Source organism: Fundulus heteroclitus, unplaced genomic scaffold (assembly GCF_011125445.2).
Source record: "Fundulus heteroclitus isolate FHET01 unplaced genomic scaffold, MU-UCD_Fhet_4.1 scaffold_69, whole genome shotgun sequence".
Lineage (NCBI taxonomy): Eukaryota > Metazoa > Chordata > Actinopteri > Cyprinodontiformes > Fundulidae > Fundulus > Fundulus heteroclitus.
Window position 1 is genome coordinate 1,753,524 of NW_023397132.1, and position 27,286 is coordinate 1,780,809.

Below are 27,286 nucleotides of genomic sequence, written 5' to 3' on the forward strand. Positions count from 1 at the left end.
AATTCTTAAAAATTCCAAGGGGCAGGCAGTTTTGGCACAAAACTATCAGGTCCCTTTAGCTGATCCAGAGATATTTATTTTTCCACTATTAAAATTTGTCCATGCACACATCCAACTCAAAAACATTTGTGAGAAAAAAAATAATGTTTGTATGATCGAGTCCGAGTCCAGAAGTAAATCTGACAGAAAATCTGTTGTGTCAACTGATATGGGCTGTGGACAAGAGCTGTTTTAACAATCTGACTGATTTGGAGAACTTCTACAAAAACAGAGTGGGTGATTTTGGCCAAGTCAAGATGTAGGATGATGACAAAAGCTGCACAAATGACTGAATGCTGAAATTAAACCAAAGGCTTCTTCATCAACAGTGTTGGTGTTGTATTTCCTTCTTTGGTACCATTACTACTTAGGGGGTGTGTACACTTATGTAAATGGGTTTAAGCAGCTTTATACCGTCAATCCCATCTCCCAAGGATAGATTCCCAATTGGTGTTGAAAACCTTTGGAAATATTCTACCATTCTCTCAGATTTAAGTGAAACCCTGGAACATTTAAAGCTATAGTTGGTAAGTTGTTCAGAAACACTTTTTGTTATACTGAGTAAAATGGTCCTTCCATCCTGAAAGAAGTCAATAAATTATGCATTCAAAAAAAGGAAGTTGAAGGAATTAGATCTCTGTGAGAGCTGCTGGCCTGTAAAAACTCTGACCTGTAACTGCCGTTCTCACCGAATGGCCAGGGATTGGTCAGACTCTACCTTAAAAGCGATGTGTACACTTTCGAGAGCCACAGCATGGCAATGAAAAACAGCTTTGGATATCAGCAAATAGCTGTAGCAGCTTAATTTTCTCAACATAAGAACAAAGTAAATACCTCTACAAGTTCATTGCTCCAGATGCTGCTGTCCAGCTTCAAGCTCCGTATCTTCGATATGCTCGGTCCAAGAGAGCGGTGCTGCCCTAGCAAAATGATAACACACAACTATTGATGGAAACAAACTCATAAAACCTTTTTTTTTTTCCTCTGTAAAATGTACATTGAATAATATTGTGCTGCCAGGCTGTGCTTTACTTCCTGGAGAAATAACAAAATTATGAGACTCATACATGTACAAAAATCTGCTTGGCGTGCACGCAGACATGCTGCCAGTGATGGAGTAAACAACAAACAGGCAGTTACAAGACGGAGAAAACGGAGCATGACTGCGAGCTCATTCTCTCACTCACAACACAACATATTTAGTCCCCTCAGCTCCCCTAATTGGAAATGAAAGCAGAGAACGAGGACCATTAATTGCTAATGAATCATGAGTAATTCATTGTGTTTGTTGGTCGGCCTGTTTATTTGGGCGAGCGAGGAGCTTCTGGGGTTGCTTGTGGCCAAAGACGGTGCAAACATGCATAATACATTACGCATGCTGCATGTGTGACTGTGAATTTTTGTCCTGTGAGTAACGGCGGATAATTTTAGATTTAGATTTGGCATGATCTCATTACTGTCTTCTATTCAGAAGTGGAGCAGCTGTGAATGAAAATGAGGGGCTGTGAGCTGTGACAGGACATCTTGACACAGTTCTGGATGGCACAGACTGAAAAAGACTTTAAATTATTTGTCACTTCACAATTTTAGTCGACAGACATTTTTGATATGGAGTCTTCAGTATTGGCATCACTTTCTTTTATTAGACTGAGGTGATGGCTAGATGAACGTAAATTTCTACTTTTACAATTATTATCGGAATATATAATTTCATATCATAGATATGTTAGAAACAAAATCATTACACAAAACACCAACATAAAACATTTTCATAAAAAAACAATAGTTTATTATGCATTTTTTTAATATTCCACACCATACATATTAATGGGTATCTACATGAACAGTAACAGAGAGCAATACTGTATGTGGTTAAATCTCCTGCAATGGGTGATAATCCAATCGAAAGCTTTTTGTACCCTTTAAAAAGCTTCCAGGATGACTCCTGTAAACTAGTCGACTACTACTAGTGGGATTATTGGTACTGTTCCTTTAAAATGGTTGGTTTTCTGGCATGAAGACAACCTAAGTACAGTCCACATATATTCAACAGGGCTGAAGTAATTCTAGAATCATGTCAGCCTCCGATATCCACTGAAAAACCCGACTTGATGTGTGTTTAGCATCACGGTCCCTTTTAAAACGCAACACTTAATTCAAGTTTCCACCATTCGATCCAAAGTTTCACCCTCAGATGAAAAGAAATGAGTTATAACGATCAGGAAAACACAGGAACTACCATCTCATGTCTGTCATTAAATATGATTAAACACCAGTGTTACTGTTCTTTTTTTTGTGTGTGTGTGTAAACTTTAAGCAATGGACTGAGAGGTTGCTGATCAGAAAACAACATTGTGCTTCAAAACCAACACCAAGAAGCTTGAGCGAAATCTCCATCTGTCCCCATGGAGAAGACATGTGCCTTCTGGAGATAAGTTTTACGGTCAGAAGAGACCAAAAGGATTTATCGATAAAGAGTTCCACTATTCCAGCGGTCAAGCAGGGTGGTGGCAGCATCATGCTGTGGGATGTTGCAATGCCAGAGGTGCTGGTACATTGTACAAAGTGGATGGAATGAGGAAGGATAAGGGATACCTCCAAAACCTTCCTTCGAAACAACATGAAAACATTGGTTCAAAATTGAGAGGTGAAAAGTTGCCAGCACAGAGATGTCTATTGATGTCTTTATGTGGTTGACAGATGGACAGGATTAATAAAACAGGCTAACCACAACAGTATTTCATAATCCATGGCACATTTAGACGGGACCCATGGGCTCAGACTCCCACACTCCCGTGTTCAAAATGTATTTCAGAGGCAATTACAGAAAAGTATGGTCAGCCTTATAAAGGCATACGAAACATGTCTGAATAGTGTTTGGTGGGAGTTAGGGGTTCCAAGAGGGACAATGTTCCCACAAACATACATTGCAACGGGTTTTGGAATAGATTAAGGTAAGATGAAGAATGACCTTCCCAAAGCCCCCGCTTCATCGCTTAGGAAAATTCCTGGTGTGTGCAAGGAAACCCATGTTGATGAATAAGGCCAATTCTTGCAAAAAAAAAAAGCAGCTGAATTATCTAACCAGAGTTACACCCGAAGTTTAATGATGGCTACAAAAAAGTGTGTAATAGAGGTGGTAATATCTGAGGAACACGTATCCAAGTATTAGTGGGGATGTATCTACATACTTGTATGAGGAGTTTTTACTTTGCTGAGATGGGAGAAAATGACGAGTTTGCCAAACTTCTAATGCATTTAATCAGAGTAAATCAACTACTTTCCGGAGCTTGCAACTTTGAACACAGTAGCAGATTAATTTATGAGGAACAAACTGTTTCAATGCAACTTAAAAAGCAGGAATAATATAGTAGGCAAGTGGCATTGAGATCTGCAATTTGGCAAATAAGGGCTATAGGGTTGCATTTTGTCACTTTAACCTGTGAAGGCATTAAACCATTTTACTCATGAAGCCTGCTGCAGTGCAACATTAATGCTCCATTCACTGGGCCATGCAACACCACAGGACCATTTTCACTTGTGTAAAGGTAATGAAGCTGAAAAAAGCGTTGACATGCCTCAGGGTAAGCAGTGAGATCTCCCCGTATAGAAGGCAGAGTGTAAATGTCTTCATTTTTCCCATGTAACCAAAGAAACACAAAGAAGACTGCCACCTCCGTGACAGCTTTTACAGACAAAATAAAAAAAAAAAAAAATAACTTGGCCCACCAAGGATTTCACCTCCAATCAAAAACTTTCCTAGTGATTCCAGCAACAGTTCATGGAGCAATTTTTCAGTCTATTGCACTTAACTGGTAGTTTCCTGGGGGGCTAGAGGTAAGTTAGCAAAGAATGAACGCAGGATTTTTTTTTTGCATCATCTTGACAACTATCAACTGCAGACATGTTTATGAGCTCCCTTCTGGTTTAGAAGAAGTTTAGCAAAATTACATGTCAGTGTAGCAGTGGGAGGTTCCTTAATCAATGCCAACTCTATCGGAGCGTTTGTGCGGATGTGTGTGGGCGTCCATTAAAAGTTAAAATTTGGTTCAAGGGAGGGAACTTCAAAAAAATGTTTGGATGTGTTTAGTCAAAAACAAATAAGAATGGGTGGGAATTATTTTATTTCACCTGTATTTTTACTATTGATTCTTGATTCAAAAATGTCAAAGTTGATCCCTTCGATTAAATCATTCTGTATCGTTTTATTAAAAGTAATTTGAACGGCTAATTGGGGAATTTACCCTATAGTAGGTGAGGAAACTGTGAGGCCACTGCTAGAATTTGCTTATTGTTGACCTGAGAGCTAAAGCTACCTACTGTGAGAAATAGCCATAGAGTCAGGTGACCAAGCCAGCCATCAATGAAGTAGCATCTGTCTTCAAGTATAATTTTTAAAAAGGAAAAACTGTCCATCACCATCCTAAATATTCACAGATTACAAATCATTTTAAACTTCATCTGCAAACTAGGACAAAATCCTCCAGTATGAAACTCTTCATCATTAAATAGTGAAGTTACACACCATTAAAATTCACTCCGTCTTTGCAGAAAAAGAGAAAGTCAATCTTGGATCATTTTTTTCCCTCCCATTAGCTCCCCTCTTTGCTTCTTACGTCTCCGTCTTGTTCAATGTCCCTCTTTTTAGTCCATAACAATAACGTCTAAGAGGCCTAATTAAAAGCATGAGCAGGCATTGGTATTCCAAACGGACAACAGAATAATTTCAGGAGAGTGGGACTGTTTCCTTTAACTGCGAATATCCCCCTTCTTGCTCTCAGCGTGTCGAGAAAATGTATTATTAAACACCTCTGCAAATGAAACCATTTATGGGCGTTTGAAAGGAGATGTTGGCTATTTGATGCGTACCAATTACACGGCCGAGGTTAAGAATCACATTAGCTGCGAGCGAGAGGAATCTGGAGGAGGAAAAAAAGGGATATGTCCCTGAATCTTTCTCTCCCTAATCATGTTTAGAAGGTCAAGCAGCCGTCTAGGATCCAACAAGTTGACACATGGTGTAATCTTTGTTGTCATTTCATCTGAACCTTCCGGCACTGCCAAACAGGTTAGACCGTCCGGACGCCTGACACCTAATTCCATAAGTGGCTTACCACCTGAGAACTGAACCCAGGCTCAGATTACATAGTGCCGTGGGCCTCAGACCTCACCTATACAGAGAACAGGTGAGTAAAATCTTGATTTTGTTTATAGGGTATCATGACTGATTCTTATCCACCACTTTTGTTTTACCAGCATGATGCTCATTTTGGTTTAGAACCATGTTACATACTAATTAGGATGTTTTGAGCCTGATTTCAAATACTTTTGGCGGAACTTAGTCATGATAAGGTCATATCGGAGTAACATACCGTTTTAGCCAAAAGCAAGTACTCTTAACATATTGACAAGTTCATTTCAGCTATTCAATAAAGAAATTGAACCTCGCATAATTTTTTGAAAACGGAATGTAACATTTAGGGCTGGGCAAGTTAACGCGTTAATTTCGCGTTAATTCATTAGACTATTAACGGCGATATTTATTTTATCGCGCATTAACGCATGTTGCTCACATGCTTTCAGTCAGTGTCAGTCAGCACTCACGGCAGCACTCTCCCGCTCCCCCTCCCCTCTCGTACATGGCTCAGCGGCGCCAGCCAATCAGCACGCAGGGTCAGCCTGGCCCGCCCACTCAGCTTCACACAAGCTTAACAAACAAACAGCTGAGAGAGACCGCAGCAGCGAAAAAACATGAACACGGGAAGTAGCACCGTTTGGCTTTATTTTAATACCGTAAATGAAATCAAGCTGTATGTTTTGTAAAAAGCCGGTTAATTTCAGTGGAAACACAACAAATTTATCTAAGCACGTGAAAAAACATGAAAACGTCGAGCCCCAGAAACGGAGAGAGGAGACGAAACTTCTCTCATTGCCCCGACAGACCCACAGACGTCTCTGACTGAGGAGTTTCAGTCCTCCAGGGAACATCCAGGTAGATCAGTGGATGGATGGATGGATGGATGGATGGATGGATGGATGGATGGATGTTACTGGAGCCCACACATAACATGTAATTAAGACCTTGAAAGAACCCAGTACATATATTAAAAAGTGTTATTTAAGATAAGATAACATTAGCTAATCCTTTTTTTATCCCACGACGGGGAAATTTATAGGATTAAAGCAACAGGCAGGTGCACACAACACAGACAAAATTACATAAGGATTGAAATATATAAGAGGTGGATTAGCGAAAAAACACTGACCATAACATTATTATTATTATTATTATTATTATTATTTAATTGTAATAATAAAATAAAAACCACAAAACCCAAAAGGTCAACAGTTTCATGATACATCAAGCTTAGGGACTGGCTAATATACAGCAGGTCAAAAAAGGCCATATTTTGGCTGCAGTGCTTGCTGTTCTCTTATGAAGAAAAGATCAACTAGTGCACTAAATTCAATAGATGGGTTGAAAATATCCAGTATAAAATAAGTGCTACAAATGTTACAACACTTTTGTTCATATGGCAGCAGAACATTAAAATAAAAGTGCTCTTTACACTACTTTTGAATTCATTCTTGGAGTTTGTAAATACAATGCGATTAATCGCGATTAATCGCGATTAATCAGGGCGATTAATCGCGATTAAATATTTTAATCGTTGCCCAGCCCTAGTAACATTACATATGTTTTTTTTTGTTAATTTCTATTATGTCTTATAGCTAGTGAAGACTCAAAATTCAGTTTCTCTGACAATTAGAGTATTACATAAAAAGGATTGTGTACTTCTCTATTTTTTAACAGAAATGTAGGCCCACTGCAACCTATGTCCATGTACTGTGGAGTATATGTACTTAATCATCAGTCTGAGTTCTTTTTGCAACAATTACTGCATCAATGCAGCTTGGCATGGAGCAGATGAGCCTATGGCTCTGTTAAGATGTCAAGGCTAGGTTGTTTTAATAGCGTTTTTTTTTTTTTTTTTTAGCTCATCTCCAAAAACCTTGTGTTGCTCCAAAGAAAACCAGCCCCAGTCGGTTGAGAAGGAAAGGTAGGGTCCTGTTTGACGCGCTGCCGTCGCTTAAGAGAAGCGCACTGAATCCGGGATTATATCTTGGATGATTTATTAAACAGCGGCTTATAACGTTCATTACATTCAGTTGGAAATCAGTCTGTCTGGTGTTACATGATCTGTAATTTACCGAAGCAAGGCAAAACGGGTCAACAAAAAAAAAAATACGGCTAACCTGCTCCCCCTCTCTCCTGTCAAGAGCTGGTACAGGTAAGCACTCCTCTTTTGAAGCAACTAGCCTACTTCAACAAATGTGTCACATGACAAACACTCTACGCATCACCACTGCAACCATACACCTTGTGATGAAGAAACGTAATACATTTAAGGCTCGTACACCTTGCGAGTAGATGAAAGCATGAAGCTGTGCTTCCTTCCAGGTCAAAATAAACGTAACTAGGAGGACAGGCCTCCATGTCCTTTTAAAACAGCTGGTCACCAACTGCAGGTTGTTCAAGTGTGAGCCACCAGAATTGACAACGACTGCTGGATAGGTGTCAGATGTTTTTCAGAAATAACTGAGTGAAAGTCCGGTTGCCTCCGACGTAAGCCCGTTAGCTGCTACTACATTTTCTACTTGGGCCTATACGGTCAAGTTATTAACAACTCTGACACTAAAAGGGACAACGGGACATCTGTACCTTTTTGTATAAGCATTTTCTAAGTTTCATTAGCATGTATCTGTGAGTAGACTGCATCAACCTGTAATTACGATGAAAAGGGTTGTTTGGACAGCATGGAAAGCTTTGACCTTCCTTGTGACTCTGTTTCCATAGAGATGGAAGAGCTCTGCAAGACGAAGCTGAACGTCTGTAATTTGGACTTCATAAACAGAGGACCAAAGGTCTGCAAGTTCTGGTCTACTGATGGCTCTCAGGCGGCAAAAACAGTTCTTAGACTTGTAAAGGTTGCTCTCCGCTGCATTAGTCCAGCAATTTAGGGACCTTAAGCAAACTGAATTCTGTTTTTCTTGACTTTGGACTTTGATTTTCTAATGAAACGCAAAATGTACTTTAATCTGAAAGGGGGACTTTGGTCCACATTGCAAAAGTCTTTTTCTGACACCTCTGATTTAAGAGTTACTTAACACAAGAAATGTGACTGACAATATTTCACAACATTATTTTTTTTAGTGATATTTTAATTTACTGAGATGTATCTGGATTTTTCTGAAAAATATTCAGTGATGAATCAGCCAAGGTCTGGTCTTTAGAATCTTTACACCCTACCCAGATGATCTTTCTCATCAGAAAGTAAAAAAAAAAAAATACAACAAAAAACAGTGAATAACCTGAAGATTAGTTATTACTCTTCACTCTTTTGGCAAATCAGGAAAATAATGCTGCACAAGGTTACGCATTTGAACCAAGCATATATAATGCTATTCATTTTTAAGACTTGGTCCATTGCTCAAAAATACAGGGCAATGAAACGTCTTTGTAGGAAACGAGACTGCCTTAAATATTTGGGTTCAAAGTTTTGTGGACACCATTTTTAAATAAGAAAAACTATTAATTTTAAAAACAGATTCCATAATATTTTTCAGAGCATTGCTTGAAATATGATTACCCTGACATTTACAGCATCCTCCACAATTATTGGGACTCCTAGTGAATATTTAAAACGCATAAAAATATAATAATCTTTTATTTGCAATAGCATATTCTCATAATGAAAAGGCCAACCTTTAATTTCACTACATTTATTGAGTGGAGAAGAAACAATCCCTCTCAAATAACTGTTTTAATGAAATCAGATGTGCCACAATCATTGGTAATTATTACAAATATTAAGCAACAGATGTGCCACATGCTTTACATTTTCAAGTTTATCAGTGTCCCTGAGAATCCATGATTTTATGTTTCCCTGGGATTTAAACGTGGCGTAACACAGAGGCCATTTCTCTTAGTCAGGTGATAGAGGCAATATGTTTATTAACACTGTTGGTCCTCATCTCCCCTGTTATATTAACTCGTTTCTTGGTTTAGGACCCGTGTCTTCTACCTTCAAATAAGCAGCAGTCCATCTGCTTCTTAAAAAATCTACACCCTAATCATTTGGTTTTATCAAATTTTAGAGCCCTTTCTAATCTACCCTTACATTCCAAAGTTTTACGAATAATGTTATTTTATGCAGATGCAACCATTTCGAGAAGAAATACTGTTTTAGAAAAATTCCAATCCAGCATTGGATCCCAGCATATTACTGAATCTCTTACTAAAAGTTCATAATGACGTTCTCCTCTCAGTTTGACCACCATTATTGTGGTTTTGGAAAAGGCTATACAGATTCATTAGCCCTTCTTCAAAATATGAAAAACAAGAAAAGTCCAGTTCAGTTAAACTGTTTTGTTTATCCCATCGTTCAGCTTCAACATACATAGACAGAAGTAAGATACTGTTCGCCTTGCGTCATGGTGATCAATAAGAACAAAATATAAAAGAAGCCCCCCCCCACGCACGCACAAACACACACACACACACAAACATTTAAAAACATTAAATAAATAAGATACTTTTAAAAGTGCATGTACCTTCAGTTCATCCTATTCAAGTAAGATAGACATACACTGAGGATGATTTATGAAATGGCTAAAATCTACTGATAGTTTCAAAAGTTTAAAACAAACCAAATGGTGGCAAACGAGGCTAGTGAAGGAAAACAAGTTTATCTTGCCACCTCAAGCAGTAAATAAAGAAATCTACATAGCCATCTGTTTGAGAACCGCAGCAAAGAGTAGCATCTCAGGGTCACCAAGTCTCCATAACTGCAACTTATTTTAAGCCTTTTGCACACATCTTAGCCAATAACTGTGGAGGGCGCTGCAAAGTTTCCTTATCCTTCAATTGCAGAAGCGTATCTTTTTGTTTTTTATCACAATTAAACTGACGAAAGTGGTGAGACAGGAGGTCTTCACCTACAGGGAAACTGTTACACTAAAGATGTGCGTAGGAGGATTCTTACACAAGAGCCCTTTTATATTCTATTGTATGGACTTGTGTTGTTTATCAGCATGTGGACCAGCAGCCAGCATATGTTTGTCTTCACCTCGGTGAAGAAAGAGCATATGGAAAAGAATTGTCCAATATTAAATTAAAAAAATACACATTGACCTCACAAAATGTCTGAAACGATTTAAATCCTGAACTCAAAGTAAAATGTACGACGCCTGTGTGTTTTAAGAACATAGCCACTGGCTAAAGAGCAATTACAACAGTAGCTGGTGATAGAGTCCAAATATTAGACATCTTGTCAACACGCTAATGTGCTGAAGTATTTGCTATATGGTTACAATACATGTTCTTTGACAAGGCTCAAAGAATACATGACACCTTAATGCCTTACTTTGTAAACGTACACTGACTAATGAACTCATACGGACGTGTGCCTATAATGAGTATTGTCTATTTGTTTAATCCAGCATATTTTCTTGGACTTCATGTTGGGTGTCCGCTTTTGTACTTAAGGGAGACATACCTTTAGAGTGCACTGTAGGAAGAAGGCAAACCAAACGTGGTCTAAAACTTGTATTAAAATTGTAAAGGTGTTTTACGGTGGCTGCTGTCTTTCTAAGGGTGGCATGGCATTTCCTCTTCTTTTAGTAGGTATAATCAATGACCACTGAAAAATGATCAGGGTGTCAGTTTTCTTTAGCTGTTGTTTTTAAATAAAAAGTATATAATATGATATATTGTTGTTTTGAACTTTGGGGGTTTGGTGCCTATCTCCAGCCATCGTTGGGGGAAAGATAGGGTACAGGTGGGAAAGGGTGCCAGTACATCTCTGGGCAGCACTGAGACACACAGAACGACCGTGCACTCCAACACTCACGCCTGAGGGCAATTTATTAAGACCAATTAACCTTAAAGCCATGTTTTTTTGACTGTGGGGAGAAGCCGCAGTACTCAGAGATAACCTATGTATGCACGGGGAGAACAAGCTAACGCAATGCAGAAAGAGCCAAGGCCAGGATTCAAACCAAGGACCCTGTTAGTGCAAGGCAACAGTGCTACCACCGTCCAGTTTATACATTAATCTTCCAATCTTTTGGATTAGTATAATGAACTAACGTCAATTACCTTCATACTCACACACTGGATGTGCCGCTTACCTGCACACTTCTTGCAGATGACCACACCGAGATTGACCGACGCCCACTCTGGCTCCAGCGCGCCACAGTCGGCACAACTCCTGTTGGCCTCGTTGAACCAGATCTTCTCCGCCACTTCGTAGTCGTAGAGCGTCTCCGCAATCGATTCTTTGATCGCCTCAACCCACTCCTCCTTCTCCCGTTCAGAGTCCACCACGAAGCTGCAAAGATCAGTTTTTTTTTTTCCTTTAGACCCACGGCCAGCACATACCTCTCACTTATTGATTTGAGACAGCAATTAAACAAGATGGTAGCATGTGGCAGTGTAATAGGGAGGGGTGTGTGTATGTGTGTGTGTAGTATTTTAGAGCAGTTTCAGGAGGCAGTTGCTAAGTGTGGATGTCTCTGTTTGATTACAATAGATTGGGTGAAATTGATAGAAGCAATGGAGGGGTAAGTAAATCAATCTGTCAGCATGCGGCTCAACATTCTATAAAGTTCTAATGCAGCGCATTTCTTTTAGGATATGGTTGCAACGTCAACGAAACTGAACTACACTAATTTTGCACGAGCTCGGCTAAATACATTAAATCAAACTCATAAAAAACATAAGTTTGGTAACATAGGAAGTACAAAACCGGTTGTTTTTGAGACTACCTGAACAAAATGTATATGAAGCAAGCAATCTGTGCGTGATGACTCAGGTTGGATAGGGGCTGTGGACAAAGAGACAAACAGCGAGAACAGACAGAAATATAATACTGAGAGGAAAGAGACCAAGAGCGACCCCAGCTTGAATAAAAGAAGCACTTAGGGAAGAGAAATGAAACCACCGATCTCCATGGTAACCTGGCACTCAGTCCAAAGTAAGATGAAGAACGTGAAGAGGAAGGAGGGAGTCTGTTTATGGGTGTGGAGGGGGGAGGGGGGTTAAGCGAGTGTAGATGGGGGTGATGGTTTCGCCCCGAGCTGGGAATGTGCGCCGGGTCAGCCTCACCCATGCAACCCACCAAAGATCGATAGGTTGATTGGGTTCAGTACTCCTGTGCCCGCCGGCCTCTTCCCAGGAGAAGACTGCTCAGCCACAGCAACGTGCGCCTCAAAACTGAAGAGGGGGCACAGAGCTCTAAGAAGTAATTATCTGGGACACTATAAAAGCTGACAGCAATCCGAGAGTTCAGTGAATGCAGATACTTAGCCATTTACATTCAGAAATCCTTCTTTTACTACAAGAAGGTATCTGCTCCCAGTTTAGGGAATACCTTTAGTCCTTTCTACAATACTCTCTGTATTAAAACATCCATTCGTCCATCTATCCATCCATCTTCTGACCCGCTTAATCCCTCATGGAGTCACGGGGGTTGCTGGTACCTATCCCCAGCGTTCACTGAGCGAGAGGCTGTATTAAAACAAATATTTAGAAAAAACTTTTCACATACTTCTAAAACATTGCTCATTTCTGGGTTATTATTATTGCTTTAATAAGATTTTTAGCATTTTTTGTGATATATGATATTGTAACTCTACTTCTGATTGTGAATTATTCGGTTTATCTGTCTCACCCCACCGGCAATGTCCCCCCTAATTTTTCATGTCATACACACAAACTCCCTGAGCATTCACACACTGAGGCTACATTGTCCAAAACCTGAGATTATAACAAATTGCATGGTTTACTAAAAGAATCAAATTACAGCAATAATTTCTTTTAGATTATATAGTTTGGATACAATTTATTTAACCCGATGAAAAGGGCAAAAAACTTGGGACTGTACAGTATGATTTAGGAAGGAAGAACTGAGGGACATGCACATCTTCCAGAGTTTTATTTTATTTATTTATTAAATTTTATTGCTATTAAATTTTTTACATATCCTGCAGTGAGATTTAGCACAAACATGTGGTGCTGTGTGCAGCCTCGCTTCCGTCAGCCTGCTCCAGAGAAGCTGTGGCTACAATGTAGCTCACCACCGTCAGGGTGTGAATGTCTGACTGTAGTGTAAAGCTCTTTGGGGTCGTCAGACTTGATTAAGAGCTATACAAGCGCACGCCATCTGTGCCCGGTTTCACAAAGATCCCCAGAGCCCTCTCAGAGAGCTCCTACCTTAGCCTAAAAGTTCTTACCTACCTAGAAGTCTTAGTTTAAAGGTGATTCAGATCGCCGCTGAGAGCAACACCGAGAAGGGAAATGACAGAACTTTTTATGTTAGTGAGGAGGTGTGGTTGACACCACAAACGCAGCCACACAAATAGCTAGCATGCAGCAGGAGTAACAGACACACACCGCAACGACTACGAAGTGGCAGAGACGATCTAGATGCAGTGCAGCTTGGAGGGAACAGTGCCCACCACCCATCCTGCCGTCACCTGGTTCTTTTAGGTGACTCACACAACTTGTTGCAGTCTTCTCGTCTTTTCTTCTCTGTTCTACCATTATCTTTTTGGAAAGTAACAGGAGCAGAGTGAGCTAATGCTAGCTAGCCCAATGTTCGGTGCATCACAGCCCCTCTCTGTGCTGCACTGACAGGTGTGCGCACACCTGTCAGGAATGTAGGAATTTGTCACAAGAAATCTAGGCAACGGCTACACTCGACCGTGAAGGGTAAAACGTCCACGGACAGTTGCAGATGTTTGCTTTAGCACAGTGTTACTCTGAAAGACGTACACATTGGTGGAGGAGACATCAGTACTAAAGTAAATATGCCCATAGCAAAAAAACTATGACTTTTCTGCCACTAGTAACACTGTAAACCCAGGAAATTAACACTGGCAAGCTAAGGAACCAGATCGCCCATGAAGGTGAACAAAATGGCATTTCCTTACCAACATGCCCAGTCTGACAACTTTTTTAAGCTTTGAGTTTGATCCAATTTAACATTCTGCCACTGAGAGAAGATTTCATCACAGCGGGTCTTTATCAGCCAATGCTGTAACAACCTTTAAAGAACATATTCCATTGATAATTTTCTCAGTAATACAGAACAACAACGAGCACCGACCCAATTTATAATCCCTCATAAAATGATTATTACAACTTCAGCGCATGTAGCTCTACGCAATGTACAACCCCCCCCTCAGAAAAACAAGGTAGGAAGTTGACCATCAACTAATTCTTATTACAGTAACTGGCCCCATATTCTCAATCAGGGGGAGCGATTGCTGCAAGTCAATCAATTGTCTGGGTTTCCTAAGATAACCTTCAAACTGGCATACGTTGAATTTGACTGCACTGAAATTCCTTAAGGTATTGAGTTTTCTCTTTTTCAGATTTTAATTTTTATTTTTCATCTAAAACACAATCAGGCACATTGCTACTTTAAGGCCCCCGTGGTGTTAAATCCATTTCCTTCAACGTAAAGCCAGGTGACTTTCTAATAGACCTATTAAATGCTAACATCAAAGGCGCTCCAAGTTTCCGTAGGTAGGTGTTTGTGAACGCAAACAATGGCAGGACTTTTTTGAGATATTAAAAAGCTGACCATCTTTAAAATCTGTAGTAATTTGATCAGCAGTTATTGTACAAGCACTCAAACAGATGTTTCCTGATCCAAAAAAAAAAAAAAAATTTTTTTGTTTTTCTTCTGTCTAAACTTAAATGTATTTCGTTCATGAAACTTCCCTCTTATCTGATCATCAGGTTTTGTTTTGTTTTTTGTCGTAAGAGTGGGCTGCCGCATCCCCCACCTCGGACAGAACCCTCTGTCCATTTAAAGGCTGCAAAACAATGGAAAAGCCAAAGTGAGTCTCCACAGCTTAAAGCGATTAGATGAGTTTCTCACTAATCCCCACCTTGAGCAGGTTGGAGAACGCTCGCAGGGCCACAAATCGATTCGCTCCACAAACACACTTGCGCAAAGAGTAAAACCCTTTTAGCAATGACCTTATCAAAACTATTCTGCAGATGCAAGCTAATTGCGACGACCCCCCCCAACACCCACCCACCCCAACCGCCGTCTTTTCTTTGGGTACAATTACGACCAGCGCGTTAACGAAGCAACCAAACGATGGAAGTATTAAGGTAGCTGCCACAGCTAGATCGATCGGACACACAACACACAGCAAGAAGCACTCTGGCAAAAGAGAAAAAGGGTGAAAAAAAAATCTTTACACATGGAAAAAAAAAGAAAAAAAAAGAAAGGAGAAACATTGAACAAACGCACACAAACAAACAAGCCACGCTTTCTTTTCCGAGCAGCTGTCATGCTTGTATTCTAAACGGGCCATTACAGCCCAAACAAGCGGCGTGCTCATTGATTGCGGGCCCTCGAGGGACGGGAGTCACCTGAAAGGCTCCAAGCCCTATAGAGGCAAAGATACCTCCACAAAGCTCTGAGGACGCGTCATAAAAAGAAAACGAAAAAAAAAAAAAAAACAGCGCTAATCAATAATTAGCGGCTTTTGTACAAGACACAGCTCTCATGTACGGCGGACAACGCGCTGATCGATAATCTGGGTGTGGGGGCACGGCGGTTTCACGAGGTGCTTCCTGAGAGGGATTTGACAGGAAGAGCTGATCGATAAAAGGAAAAGCAAACTTAGGATTCTCTTTTGTCTCAACGCCGCAGCAGCGCCTTAACTTTTTGACGTGCCTGCTCATTATTTTTACATTTTACAGCACAAAAAAGGACAGCATATGGAGTGCTTTTTTTTTCTTTTTCTTTTTTTGCATTGTCAGTGCATGGATTTGTTTTTAATGAGTCTCCCGTTCTGCTAAGATGCATCTAGAAATAAATCAATGACTTCCCGTGTTCGTAGTCAGGTCTGCTCAAGACAAACAACAGCAGATAAAGTGGGGTTTCGCAGCCTGAGAGGTGGCCTGCTGAACGGACAATTTCAGAACTAACGTGGGAATTTTTTATTTCTTTTTTTGCCACAAGGACCTCAGACAAATCATAAGCTTCACGTAACATAAGCTAACAGCAAGATTTGGATGGGCAACTAAAATAAGTTGGAAAAACAAATTGCCCTGATCTATTAACTCATTTTATGCCATTACAGCTCATAATATTAAAGAGATTTAGCAACATTTGCCATATGAAGGGTTATTCAGTTGCTGTCAGCATGCAAATTTTCTGATGACATAGGTTTAAGCTTTGTTATGAGCCGCAGCCAGTGATAACGAACACCAGAGAACTCATATTTACATACATTAAATAAAAATACTACTTTTCCTAACTGATATAAATCATATTAAACTGTTCCTGTTTTTGGTTAGATTTGTTTCTCTTTGCTCAATGCTAAAATAAGGAGTTAAGGGTTTATTAGACACTTTTATGAATTACTTTAAAGTCATTTTCTGAGTATTTGGTAGTATTGCTTTTTAAACTGTATGACTAGGGTGAGTGCATGTTGTTTTTCCTCCCTCTCCCATCGGCTTTATGAAAGGCAGCGGTTCTTTCTGCGGCACAAACACAACACGATCCGGCCACCCTCGTACTTCACGGTTGGGATTGTGCTTTCAGTCTGTGGTTTCCTCCAAATGTAACAATGATGATTATGGGAAAACATTTCAGTTTTAGCTTTAGCAGACCACAGGGCACTCATCCCCAAAAGAAGGTCTTTTAAACTGTAATCTGGCTTCTTTGGTTTCCTTTGGAGTAATCTGTTTGGGTGACATTTCAGTGGGGCTGCACAATTAATGACATTTGCAATGTAACCGCAATAATAAAAAAAAAAAAACACTTTCCGACTTGCAGAGGTCTGCAATTTTTGGCTATGTAACAATTAATGGATAAGACGCGTCCTTTAGGTGTCGGTTATGTTTAAAGTGGGTTTGCCGCCGTATTGGAAAGGTAGGGAGTTGAAGCAGTGAGATAATCTAATTTTAATACTTGTTTTAGAGTTGATATAATCATACTGTTTTTACCAGAAACTTTCAGGAATCTCACCACGGCATTAAGTATCAGTCAAACTGTTTATTACCTAGGCTTGTTTGTTGGTCGCACTTAATGTTTAACGAGGGTTGATGTCCAACTCAAGCTATTCTCTTGAAAAATAATATTCTGATTAATAAAAACATACATTTGTTATTTTAAATAGTCCTTGTTTATAAGCATCTTTATCTACAAGCCATTTGTGTTGCTTGGTTAATGCAGAGAAAAGTCCAAATTAAATTGCCATCGCAATTATGGGTGAAATAAATCACAATTTTGATTTTTGGTAAAATCGTACAGCCCTACATTTCAGCCCATGTTGGCAGAGGACTCATTTCTCTGCAGATAATGACACTTTCTTACCAGCTTCAGCTGGCAACTTTGGGTAATTAAATTTCACACTATAACACATTGGTCTGTGGTACCCAGAGCCTGGCTCTATCCTGAACAGTGTGAGTGCGGAAAATTCCCATCATGTTTTTAGTTACATATAATGGCTTAAACAGGTGAAGAACGCATTTTCAGGCATTTTCTGGATGTTATTGGCAATTAAAAAGCAAACGTGCGAGGATCCACTATTGTCTTCCTGATGTTTAAGCCTCCAATTAAGTAAAATGTTGCGACTTAACCTGTCATTAGCATACAAAGATTACAAAATTACATAATCATCTTGGCTTTCACAAACTGCTTAAAGGTATAGTAATTGTAACACTTAGAATGTCCAATTATTCTGACGATTAGCACACAGAAATTATTTAGGTAATCCTGAATTAGAATATACAAAGTTCTAAATGCCACAGAAAATTTGTGGGTAGAGCTCAAGAGGTGATTGTATGCAAAGAAGCCCACAAACCTGACTTTGATTTGATGTCAGACAGTGAGAAAATAACTGAATTCATACATGTTGTCAAAAGATATTGTGACAACTGTACATAAATCTTTGTGAAGGACGAACAGAAGATGTGTTGGCATATTTTGTTGACACCATTTGCTAATAAAAACATGTCATTCAGCTCCTAAAGCAAGCTTCCTCCATTTTTAAAAACATTTTGGATTCTCTAAATAGAAGATAAATTGTGAAAAAGTTAGAGAAAATCTGAGTTATTTATAGGAACTTTAAGAATACTGACACTATTTAACTTCTTGCCACTAATGATGCTAAAGTTGGCATCTGCTTTGTACATCCCTGTTGGCAAATAAATTAAAAGCATATTTGACTTTTTTTTCCCCCCCCAGGAGCCTGATCTGATTCCCCATTCTGGATCTAAAATCCTTGGATCAATCAAACTTTTTTGGGGAAAACTCCACAGTAAACCCTAGTACATGATCTATAAAACCTTTATTCTAATCGTGTAAGCACAAAGAGGGATTTTTTTCTTTGCTAATTTGGACCTTGAAAATCCTGATACCAAAAAACAAAAATGTATGGAAAGCGCTAAAAGGATTATATATTCTTCAAAAAGTGGTTTGTCCTTTATTTTTGTGAAGACAGAAAGCCTCAATTCACATTAACCCCACAAAATGTAGCTAAAATTATCCTGCTTACTACCAAAACCTAACTTTCTTTAACTATCCACAGGCTGGCTAAGCCAGGTGATCTACAACAAGTCCATGTCCCTTTAACTCTAGCATAAAACTTCTGCTACGCTTGGAAGAACTTTAAATGTAGCAGAACAGAATCAACAAAAAGGCATTCTCTCGGTCTTGCAGCTTTAACAGAACAGCTCATGAGAAATGAAGCTATTGAATTCATGCTGAGCGTGTGAGGTTGTAAGAGGCTACAACAAAAGCAAAATCGGATTTCCTGAAAGTGATGACGGATCTGAATGGAGGATATCGAGGCCGTTATGACAACCCGTTCCTTACGCTGCAAGATTTCAAACAAGTGTAAAATTATTTCAACAAGCTCATCCCCCCTTCACGTTGATCTTCGCGATAGTCAAGAAGAGTAACAGCCAACTGACGGCATCAGACACATTTCTTCCGTTTTACTTTTGTCTCATACAGGTTTCAGATAATAAAAAAAACTAATTTTCATACAACAAAAAGGTGACCTGAGTAAATTCACATATTTTTATGATTTTATTTATTATGGGTAGAAAGTTATCCAAACCAACAACGCCGTATTTGAACTGATAAAACCCCCTGAACCCAACAGCTGGTTGTGCTGCTCTTGGATGGAACGACTGACATTAAGCGTTTGCAGAAACTAGCAATGAGGCTAGTTTAATCAAATAAACTCACTTGTTTCAGACATCATACTCTCTGTCCCCTTAATGCAACTATTGATTTGTACTGCATCTTGTATTGCACAGTGTCATGTAGTTACCTGAAAGGCGCTTTTAAATTAAATGTATTATTATTTAGGGTCCTACACAGCACCTGAAACAAACTTCAGTCTCACCTTTAACTAAAGGCCACCCCAGAAGCATTTTCGCTGAGGTGGTTAAGATCGGTTGTTTCTACTTAAGAATTATCTGACTAATGTCTTGAAGCGGCAAATGTTAACCGTGTTTTTAAATGTCCTTGCAACATGCATTAAGATGAAAATGTGTCTTCTGCATTCGACCCATTCCTTTCAGGGAGCAGTGGGCTGGCGCTGCGTGGCGCCCGGGGAGCGTTCTGCTGCCGGGGGTCTTGCTCCAACTCGGCTGGTTACCTCTCCATGGATGCCCTGTTTTGCCTGATCTCTTTCTCATCGATAAATCATGAACTCTGATCTTAACTGAGGCAAGTGAGGCCTTTAAAGCTATGGATGTGGCTAGATGAGCCACACATTTCACATTTTCCTTGATGAGCTCTTGGAGACGTTTTGGTAGAGCGGCCAATCCTGGGGAAGGTTCACCGTTGTTTCCTTGCTTCTACATCTGCAGATGACATCTCTCACTTTGGTTTGCTGAAGTCCTACAGCTCCCCAACCCTTTTTTTTAATTCTTAAATTTCCTGAGCTCCTGAGTTATCTTTTGAGCAAAACTGGCTTCCTCATGTTGTCAGAAGGGTCCTGTTTAAGGGATTTCCAGATTTTGCAGGTCGGGTAGTAACCAAATCTGTGTGATGCAAGTTAAAATAAAGCAAAATGTGTGCTAAATCACAGAAAAGGACTTAACAAAGAGGGTAAATACTCTTTACATATTGGCCAGATTGGCTCACATAGCTTTTGTTAACAAAAAAAGGGCTCATAACAAAGCTTAACCTTCCTCTGGTGTTAGCTTTCTGCTGCCATCTGTAGTGTTAGCGGGTCATTTTGGACCCGTGTATTAAATCAGCCATAAAATACCCTAAAAATAATCTTTTATCATCCAATGTTTTCTTAACTCTTGTTTAGCTGGTTGGGCTCCCTTATCCATGAAAGATTGGTATTAATAGTTTTTTTGTGGCCCCCTGGGCCTTTGTTTTAACAGCATATCTTCTCCTCATTGTTGCATCCTGTGAATTGGAGATGTGTACTCTGCAAGTCACCACCTCTACACTCAAATGGCTTGACAAGCCTGGACATGTCTCCCTTTGTTTGTTCTTGCAAAAAGGCAAAGAGAAAAGCCCCTAAATGAAGCTCAAGTGGTTGGAGGAAGAGGCTGTTGGTTGACTGTGTGTTCATGATTTAATTTTGGGCATTTTCTATTGTTTTAAAATAGAAAATTTTAACCGGGTCACAAATGACCCGAACACCACAAAAGTCATTTTTTTCACCAGAGCACTTTATAATTTAGTAAAAAAAAAAGCCTCGCACAAAACCTCAAAAAAAAAAAAAAAGGTGGAGCAGACCTACCAGAAGTTTTTGAAAGGCGTGTTTATTTCGAAGCCTCTGCGGTCCACTTCTTTAATGTTGGCAGCAGTAAGTTCCACTTCACATATGCCAAGCCCCGCTCGAAAGTCCTGGAAAAACAGCAGAACAAAAGCTTAGGCATATAACTTACTGGGATATTTTAAAGGATACATGGTATACATTTAGCAATAGAAGTAAAAGCAGAAGAATTACATGGTTCATTTAAAAAGTTCCAGTTGGGATTATGGACTGCTGTTAAAAAAAAGGATTGCATAATTTTCTTCCTTTTTTCTTATCTGTACTTATTCCCCATCTTGTTAAGTCAGGGAAGTTGTTACTGATATTACTACGTTCATACTGGAAGAACATCTTATTAGACCTCTTTTTGCCAACCTTCAAAATCCTGTTTGTTTCATTAGTGTGATCTAATGTTAGTCTCAGTGGGTGTACTACATTAACTTTGAGGGCAACAATGTAATCATTGTCAATTATAAGGCAGAATTAACCTATCAAACCAGCATATAGAACCACCTTAGCAGTAGTAACTTAAATTATTTCTTTTCTTTCTGACTTTCTCAATCTCTGACATTGTTGTGGAAGAATTCTGGCCCACTCTTCTTTACAACATTGCTAAATTTGTTGAAGTTTGGAGGCATTTGTTTATGCATTGCTTTCATAAAGATTATCTTTCAGTCAGGGTGAGTGCTGCACAACCTTAACTATTTTCATATCCTACAGTTGCAAAACAGGTCCAAACCATTACTCCCTCATCACGACAGAAAGTGACTAAAAAAATGCTTCCTAGTGAACATATTTTAGTTTAAATCATCTGATCAGACGTGCATGCAGCCTATTGCAGTCGCTGCTGTTTGTTATTCTAGTTTTTCCCTCCAACTTAAGCAATTTTTTTCAATACAAGTGGCTAAACTTTAGTATTTAACTTAGTTAAGCTGCCCACTCTACAAGAATGCGGATAGAGAGTTCTGGTTTTTATTTTCATGGAAGTCCTTCTTTCACTCTGCCAGACCGCTGTTGTGCTGTAAATTCATGGACATGTTGTTTATACCAGCTATCCGCTGATAACACTGAAGTCGGCCAGCATGGCACCAAGGTCAGCTAGTGCACCAGAAGAGATCTGGAGGATGACGCACAGAGAATGCAAAGGAGGAACCAAGCAGGAGGAGATGATGGAGGCTAATTGAGAGGAGGAGCCATAAGCTGCATCTGCGCTCATAATGCTCATAATGGGTAAAGTAAGGGCACTGGCTAATAAGACTGACAAGCTAACAGCAGTAGCCAGGAGCCAGAGGGAGCACCCGGAGAGTAGTCTGATGTGCTTTATGGAGACATGACTGCAGCAGGATATTCCAGATGACGTCTCCATCGCTGGCCTTCAGAGGGGGTGGACCGACTGGGATCTCACTTAGAGCGGTAAGTGCAAATGATGGCGAAATCGTTGCGTTAGTCAACAACCGCTCATGTAATCCTGGTCACAGTTTCCATCCAGGAGGACAGAGGGGATGTTTTACAGGATGACTAATTCCTCCGAGAGCACATTGACAATAAACTGGACTAGGCAAAGAACACTAACCCCGTCTATAGATAGAGCCCTCTGCATTTTTTGAAGTGCCTGAGGTCCTTCAACGTCTGCTGGACTACGCTCAGGAACTTCTATCAATCCTCTGAGCTGTTGCATGCTGGGACAGCCGGCTGAGCATAGCGGATACAGGATTTTTAGTTAGGTTCAATTAGTTTATTACATATTTCCGTCTTTCATGTTCATTGAATGTGTGCAATGTAACAAGAATCCCCCCGGGATCGATAAAGTATTCTGACTCTGATTTTGCACAGTTCCACAGCAGCATCTCTACTCACTTAGCGCTTGACACCAGTCTTGTGTCATTTTCGCCTGAAACAAAAGGTTTTGACGTCCTGCAGTCATTTTTTTAATTCCAAACACGACTTAACTTTGTTTTTGTTTTGTTTTTTAAGTTACTTTTTTCCTAAACTAAAAAAGTGATCAGAGTTTTCTTGAATAAAGTTTTTTTTTTCATTTTTCTTTAGGGCAGCAGCTATTTTACTTAACTTTTTCCTCGCCACAGTTTTGTTTTTATTTTCGTATCAGAGGACATACCCTGGAATCATTTGACACTTAACTTCATATTGCAAAAAAGGGCACTCGGTTCCGTTGTTTATGTATTTAAGACCATGTCTGAAACTGTCTGTGTTAGCATTCTTTATTAGACACCATATGAATTCCTCTTGTCCAAGAAAGAAACTCTCTACGGGAGCAGAGCGGTCATGAAGTTGGAGTCATAAACTTTTGAAAGACAAAGAGCAAACACAAAAGAACATTCCCCAACCCAGACGGGTCATTCTTATCCAACGTTGTTTTCAACGCATTTCCATATGTCTGTGGGAGCAAATGGAACTGAATATAAAGTGATTTGTAATACAGAGGCCTGGAGAAAAAGTACCGCACCCTTTATTCTTCCAGTGACGCACAAACTGGGTCTGGATGTGACGCATGTGTGGGTTACAGAGAGACAAAGGGATTTTATTGTGCGGTTTCGTGCTGAATAAGTATATGCTTGTGCTTATACCTGCGCAAAACAGCAAAGCTCTTTGAAAGCCAAAGTTGCACCTGGGGAATCCAAAGCAACTCGAGCTTTCAGCCTCAATATTTTCTCACACCAATTCCCGACATGGGAGTTTGACGCGGAAAAGCTAAATTCCACTGTAACTCTACCTTTTTTCTTTTCTTTTTTTTTTTTTGACTCGAACGTCAACCTCCAATGTTGTTTAGAACAGTTTTATAGCCTAAAGCTCTGACAAAGACAAAAAAAAAACAGGCTGGAAAGACAGAGAAAGCGCCCCTTGCACACCACAGCATAAAAAGGGAACTAAAACACGCTCGAGTGTGTAAAATGCACCCTATCGTTGTGGAAAAGCAAAGGCAGATTATCTCAATTGTAATTATACAAAGTTCTCAAGGTAAGCGTAGGATCATGTTAAATTATGTGGTCCACAACACCATAATGTATTCAAAGGGGGATTGCAGTAAAGGGTGATTTCAGACTAGAACAAAATCCAACTGAGGAGACAGAGGCTCTTAATCCCTGTTTTGTTCAGTCAGTAGTGTCGGTATCGCCAAGTAATAAAGGCTGACACAGACCTGCATTAACTCAGAAATCCACTGAAACTTGTGCTAAAATCTCCAACAGCTACAGCTTTCTGTGGAATAGACAATCCTCGTAGCTCCTCGATTATTCTTCCTTTATACATTATGACTACTACACTGACTCAAGGTCTTAATTCATTGTAATTACTAGATTAAAAGATTGTAAACCTTTGTTGGCTTGCAACTATAGTGTGCTTCCTATGATGACAAATGTATTTTTAACACTTTTTTTTCCATCACATTCACTTTTCTTTTTTACTCGTGGTAAAACCACGGCAGAGCAGGACAAGCAGGTTGGCAGGTCGGACGGCGAAGGTTAAATGCTAGGATCAGTAAATGCTATTTCGGTTAAATGTATCAAACATGTCAATGTTCTTCTCTAAGAGAAACGGTTCACATCCAAGCCCTGACATTTTTATTTCAAGTTACGTTCACTTTGAGAAATTTTAGATTCATCAAAGATCAACTTTCAGCCAAGGAGGCAAAGATAAATTTTTTTCTCAATGATTATCTTTTAAATATGATAGTGTTGAATAAGTTGGTCTTTTTCAAAGTTTACAGCTTTAAAAAAAACTTTACAAACAAGCTCTTAAAGTTTCTGATAAATTATTTAGTCTTTCGTTTTTGTCACACCAGAAAGAATTGTGGGAAAATGTTATAATGTAGAAAATGTTTGCCTAGATCCTCCTCCCTATGTCGGATCTCCCTCATCTCAAATCGGCTCCGAACAAAACTACAGCGGGAAGAGCCAGAGGAGACTGTGTAATCCCAATCAGAAAGAAAACATTTTATCAGACAGTTCTTTCTTTTAAAGCTTCGCTGCGGTGGAATTCAGGAGCAAAGTCTGTCAAGCAGTCCTCACGTCATCTTTCCTTCAAACACAATGTAAAGAAAAGTTTTTCCTGAGATTTTGAATGGCCTGGAATAACCCGATTATTCAAATTTTTTTTATACATCTTCATTGAAAAACAAATGTTTTTATTTTTCAATATTTCATAATTGGGTTGATATTGTTTGATTTCAATCACTGATGCATTTTTTTTTTCCCACAAGGGCTACTGATGGAAAATAGCCTGTTTACTGACTCGGGTAAATTTAACTTATTTGTTTTTTTTACTTATGTAAGGAAATCCTCATATGAATACTGCATTTTGTATATATGCAGTGTATCTTTGTCTGATATTAAGGATTTTTGAAAACTTCAAAACATGCAGGTGTGACAAAACAAAAAGCAAAAAGAAAGTAGTCTGTAAGGAGCATTTTTATTTCACAGCACCCTCACTCTTAATGCTCAGACGAGAAGCTCAAACCGCAGCCCCGTCGTTAGCATCCCTGAAATATGCGTTTTTCCGTGCCGACTGTTCATCACCGGCAAAAAACAATCTCTGCTAATTACACCAAACAAAGAGGCAAATGAATCGACACCATCTTTGTTGATTGGACGCATCTCTGGAAACGCACGCGGCCTCGGAGAAGAGGAGAAAGCATGTGTTCGTGTGTAGGAGAGCGACTCGCGGAATAATTAGCGGCAAACTTTGCAGAGCAGCCAAATTCTGCAGATTGCAACACAAGATGACAGTTGCCTAAATATTTGCACAGTGCCGAAGATTCCAGCCTGATCCTTTTGGTATCGTGTGGGCTGGTTCAATTGGGGGGGAGGGCTTTTAAAATTTTGATTCGACCGTCATTAGCCCCAATTACACATTTTCCCACCAATTTTCTAAATTGGTGGGAAAATAAAACCCAACCATTGTTCTAACGACACCAAAAGAAGAAGATGGCACTGCCTCGTGAGCCAACTTCGGATCTTACGACGCGTTATGGGTAATTAAGACACTCTGATCTCAGAAGAGGATGACAGAGGAGCTCGACGAAGATAATGTGTGTGAAAGCAGTGACTTCCCTGTATGTTCAGATTTTAATTGAGCAAAAAAACTTTTGATGCGAGAGCTTCAGGGCAGCCAAAACTTGCCTCCGTCTCTCCTATCAATTATAACTACATAGAGTTATTGCTCTTTTAAGTACAGCATGTTCAGGGGTTTGAAGATGCATGACGCGATAATGAGAGAGCGCAGTGTGACGGAGCGTGAAGCACCCCTTTTTCCAAAGCTCGTTCCAGGAAGTAACCAATCAGTTCGATCAAGGCTCTCTGCTGTGATTCAAACAAGAGACTTCTGACAGTTTACGTTTCCTGCGCTCTGAAACATGAAGGTTTTGCGTATCGCATGTGCTTAGAGGGCAATGCATTACCTATAGCCAACGGCCCTCGTCCGTCTGAGGTGGCAATTAGAGAGCTGGGTGTAAGCGGGCGGTCACGGAATTTGCCACTCGTACCCTACCCAATGTGTGCCGTGGCCTCCTGCTCCTTCAATTAATTCGCCAGGATGGAAGGAAGGAGGATAGAGGGAGAAAGTAAAGGAAGAAGACAGATAAAATAACTCGCCCAATTACAAGTGCCACGGGTTAGGTGATGGAGATGGAAAAGGCCCAAAGGGTGAACACTGGCGCACCCTTTGATTTGCTTGGGGGGCACCTAGTCTGCATTTTGGCATCCTCCATTGAGATTTAACACAGATTTAAAAAAAAAAAAATAGTAAAAAATTGTTTTCTATGCACATGTGAGATCTGGTTGTATGGATACTATTTAAATCTTTACTTAGGAAACCACTCTGTTCCACAAGTGTTGTGACTAAATGTTTTCTTCTATCTTCCTTTTTTTGACATTTATTTATAATTGTTTTTTCCCCCTTCTGTTAATTTTTTTTCTGTCTGCGTTGCTTCAATTTGTATCGTCCAGTTTAATAAATGACTACTACTAAGGCATTGGTAAAAACAGCTTCTCCTTAGAATGCCACAGGCAGTTAGAAGCAGATTTCCATGGCTTGCTCAGAATCAGCCTCCCTTGTCCCAAATGCCTCCACAACTAAAACACAGCAGTTACAAAAGATCAGGCATTAGTGAGAGAAATTCAACCTGGTGACTAAAAAAAGTGCAAGAAAATATAAAGCAGCCAATGTTTCCCTAAACGTTTTTGTGGTGCACTGGGGCTTGGATGTGTGGCAGCGGCACACAGTAGGTGGACGCATTCTGATTCTGTAAAAGTCTGAGAGGAAAATAAAAAAAAATAAAAGATCAACCTCACAGGTCACAGTTGTAATGTGGCAAAAGAAAAATAATGAAAAGAGATGGCCTCTGATTTTATCTCCAATTCTAGTTCGATCAACCACACGAACAGCATTAAAAGTATGCTGGGCGTCT

At 39.7% G+C, this 27,286-nt stretch overlaps 1 protein-coding gene across 1 annotated transcript in view; it reads right to left on the reverse strand.

Moving 5' to 3' along the window:
- zmp:0000000660 (arf-GAP with Rho-GAP domain, ANK repeat and PH domain-containing protein 2) overlaps positions 1-20,957 on the reverse strand; it is a gene marked incomplete at its 5' end in the record, with an annotated part of 140,874 nt that extends 119,917 nt beyond the window's left edge. Inside the window, 3 exon segments of the mRNA XM_036133884.1 lie at positions 874-959; positions 11,233-11,432; positions 20,851-20,957. Of these exon segments, the coding sequence (XP_035989777.1) occupies positions 874-959; positions 11,233-11,432; positions 20,851-20,957 (393 nt within the window).
- Between the last annotated feature and the right edge of the window lie 6,329 nt (positions 20,958-27,286).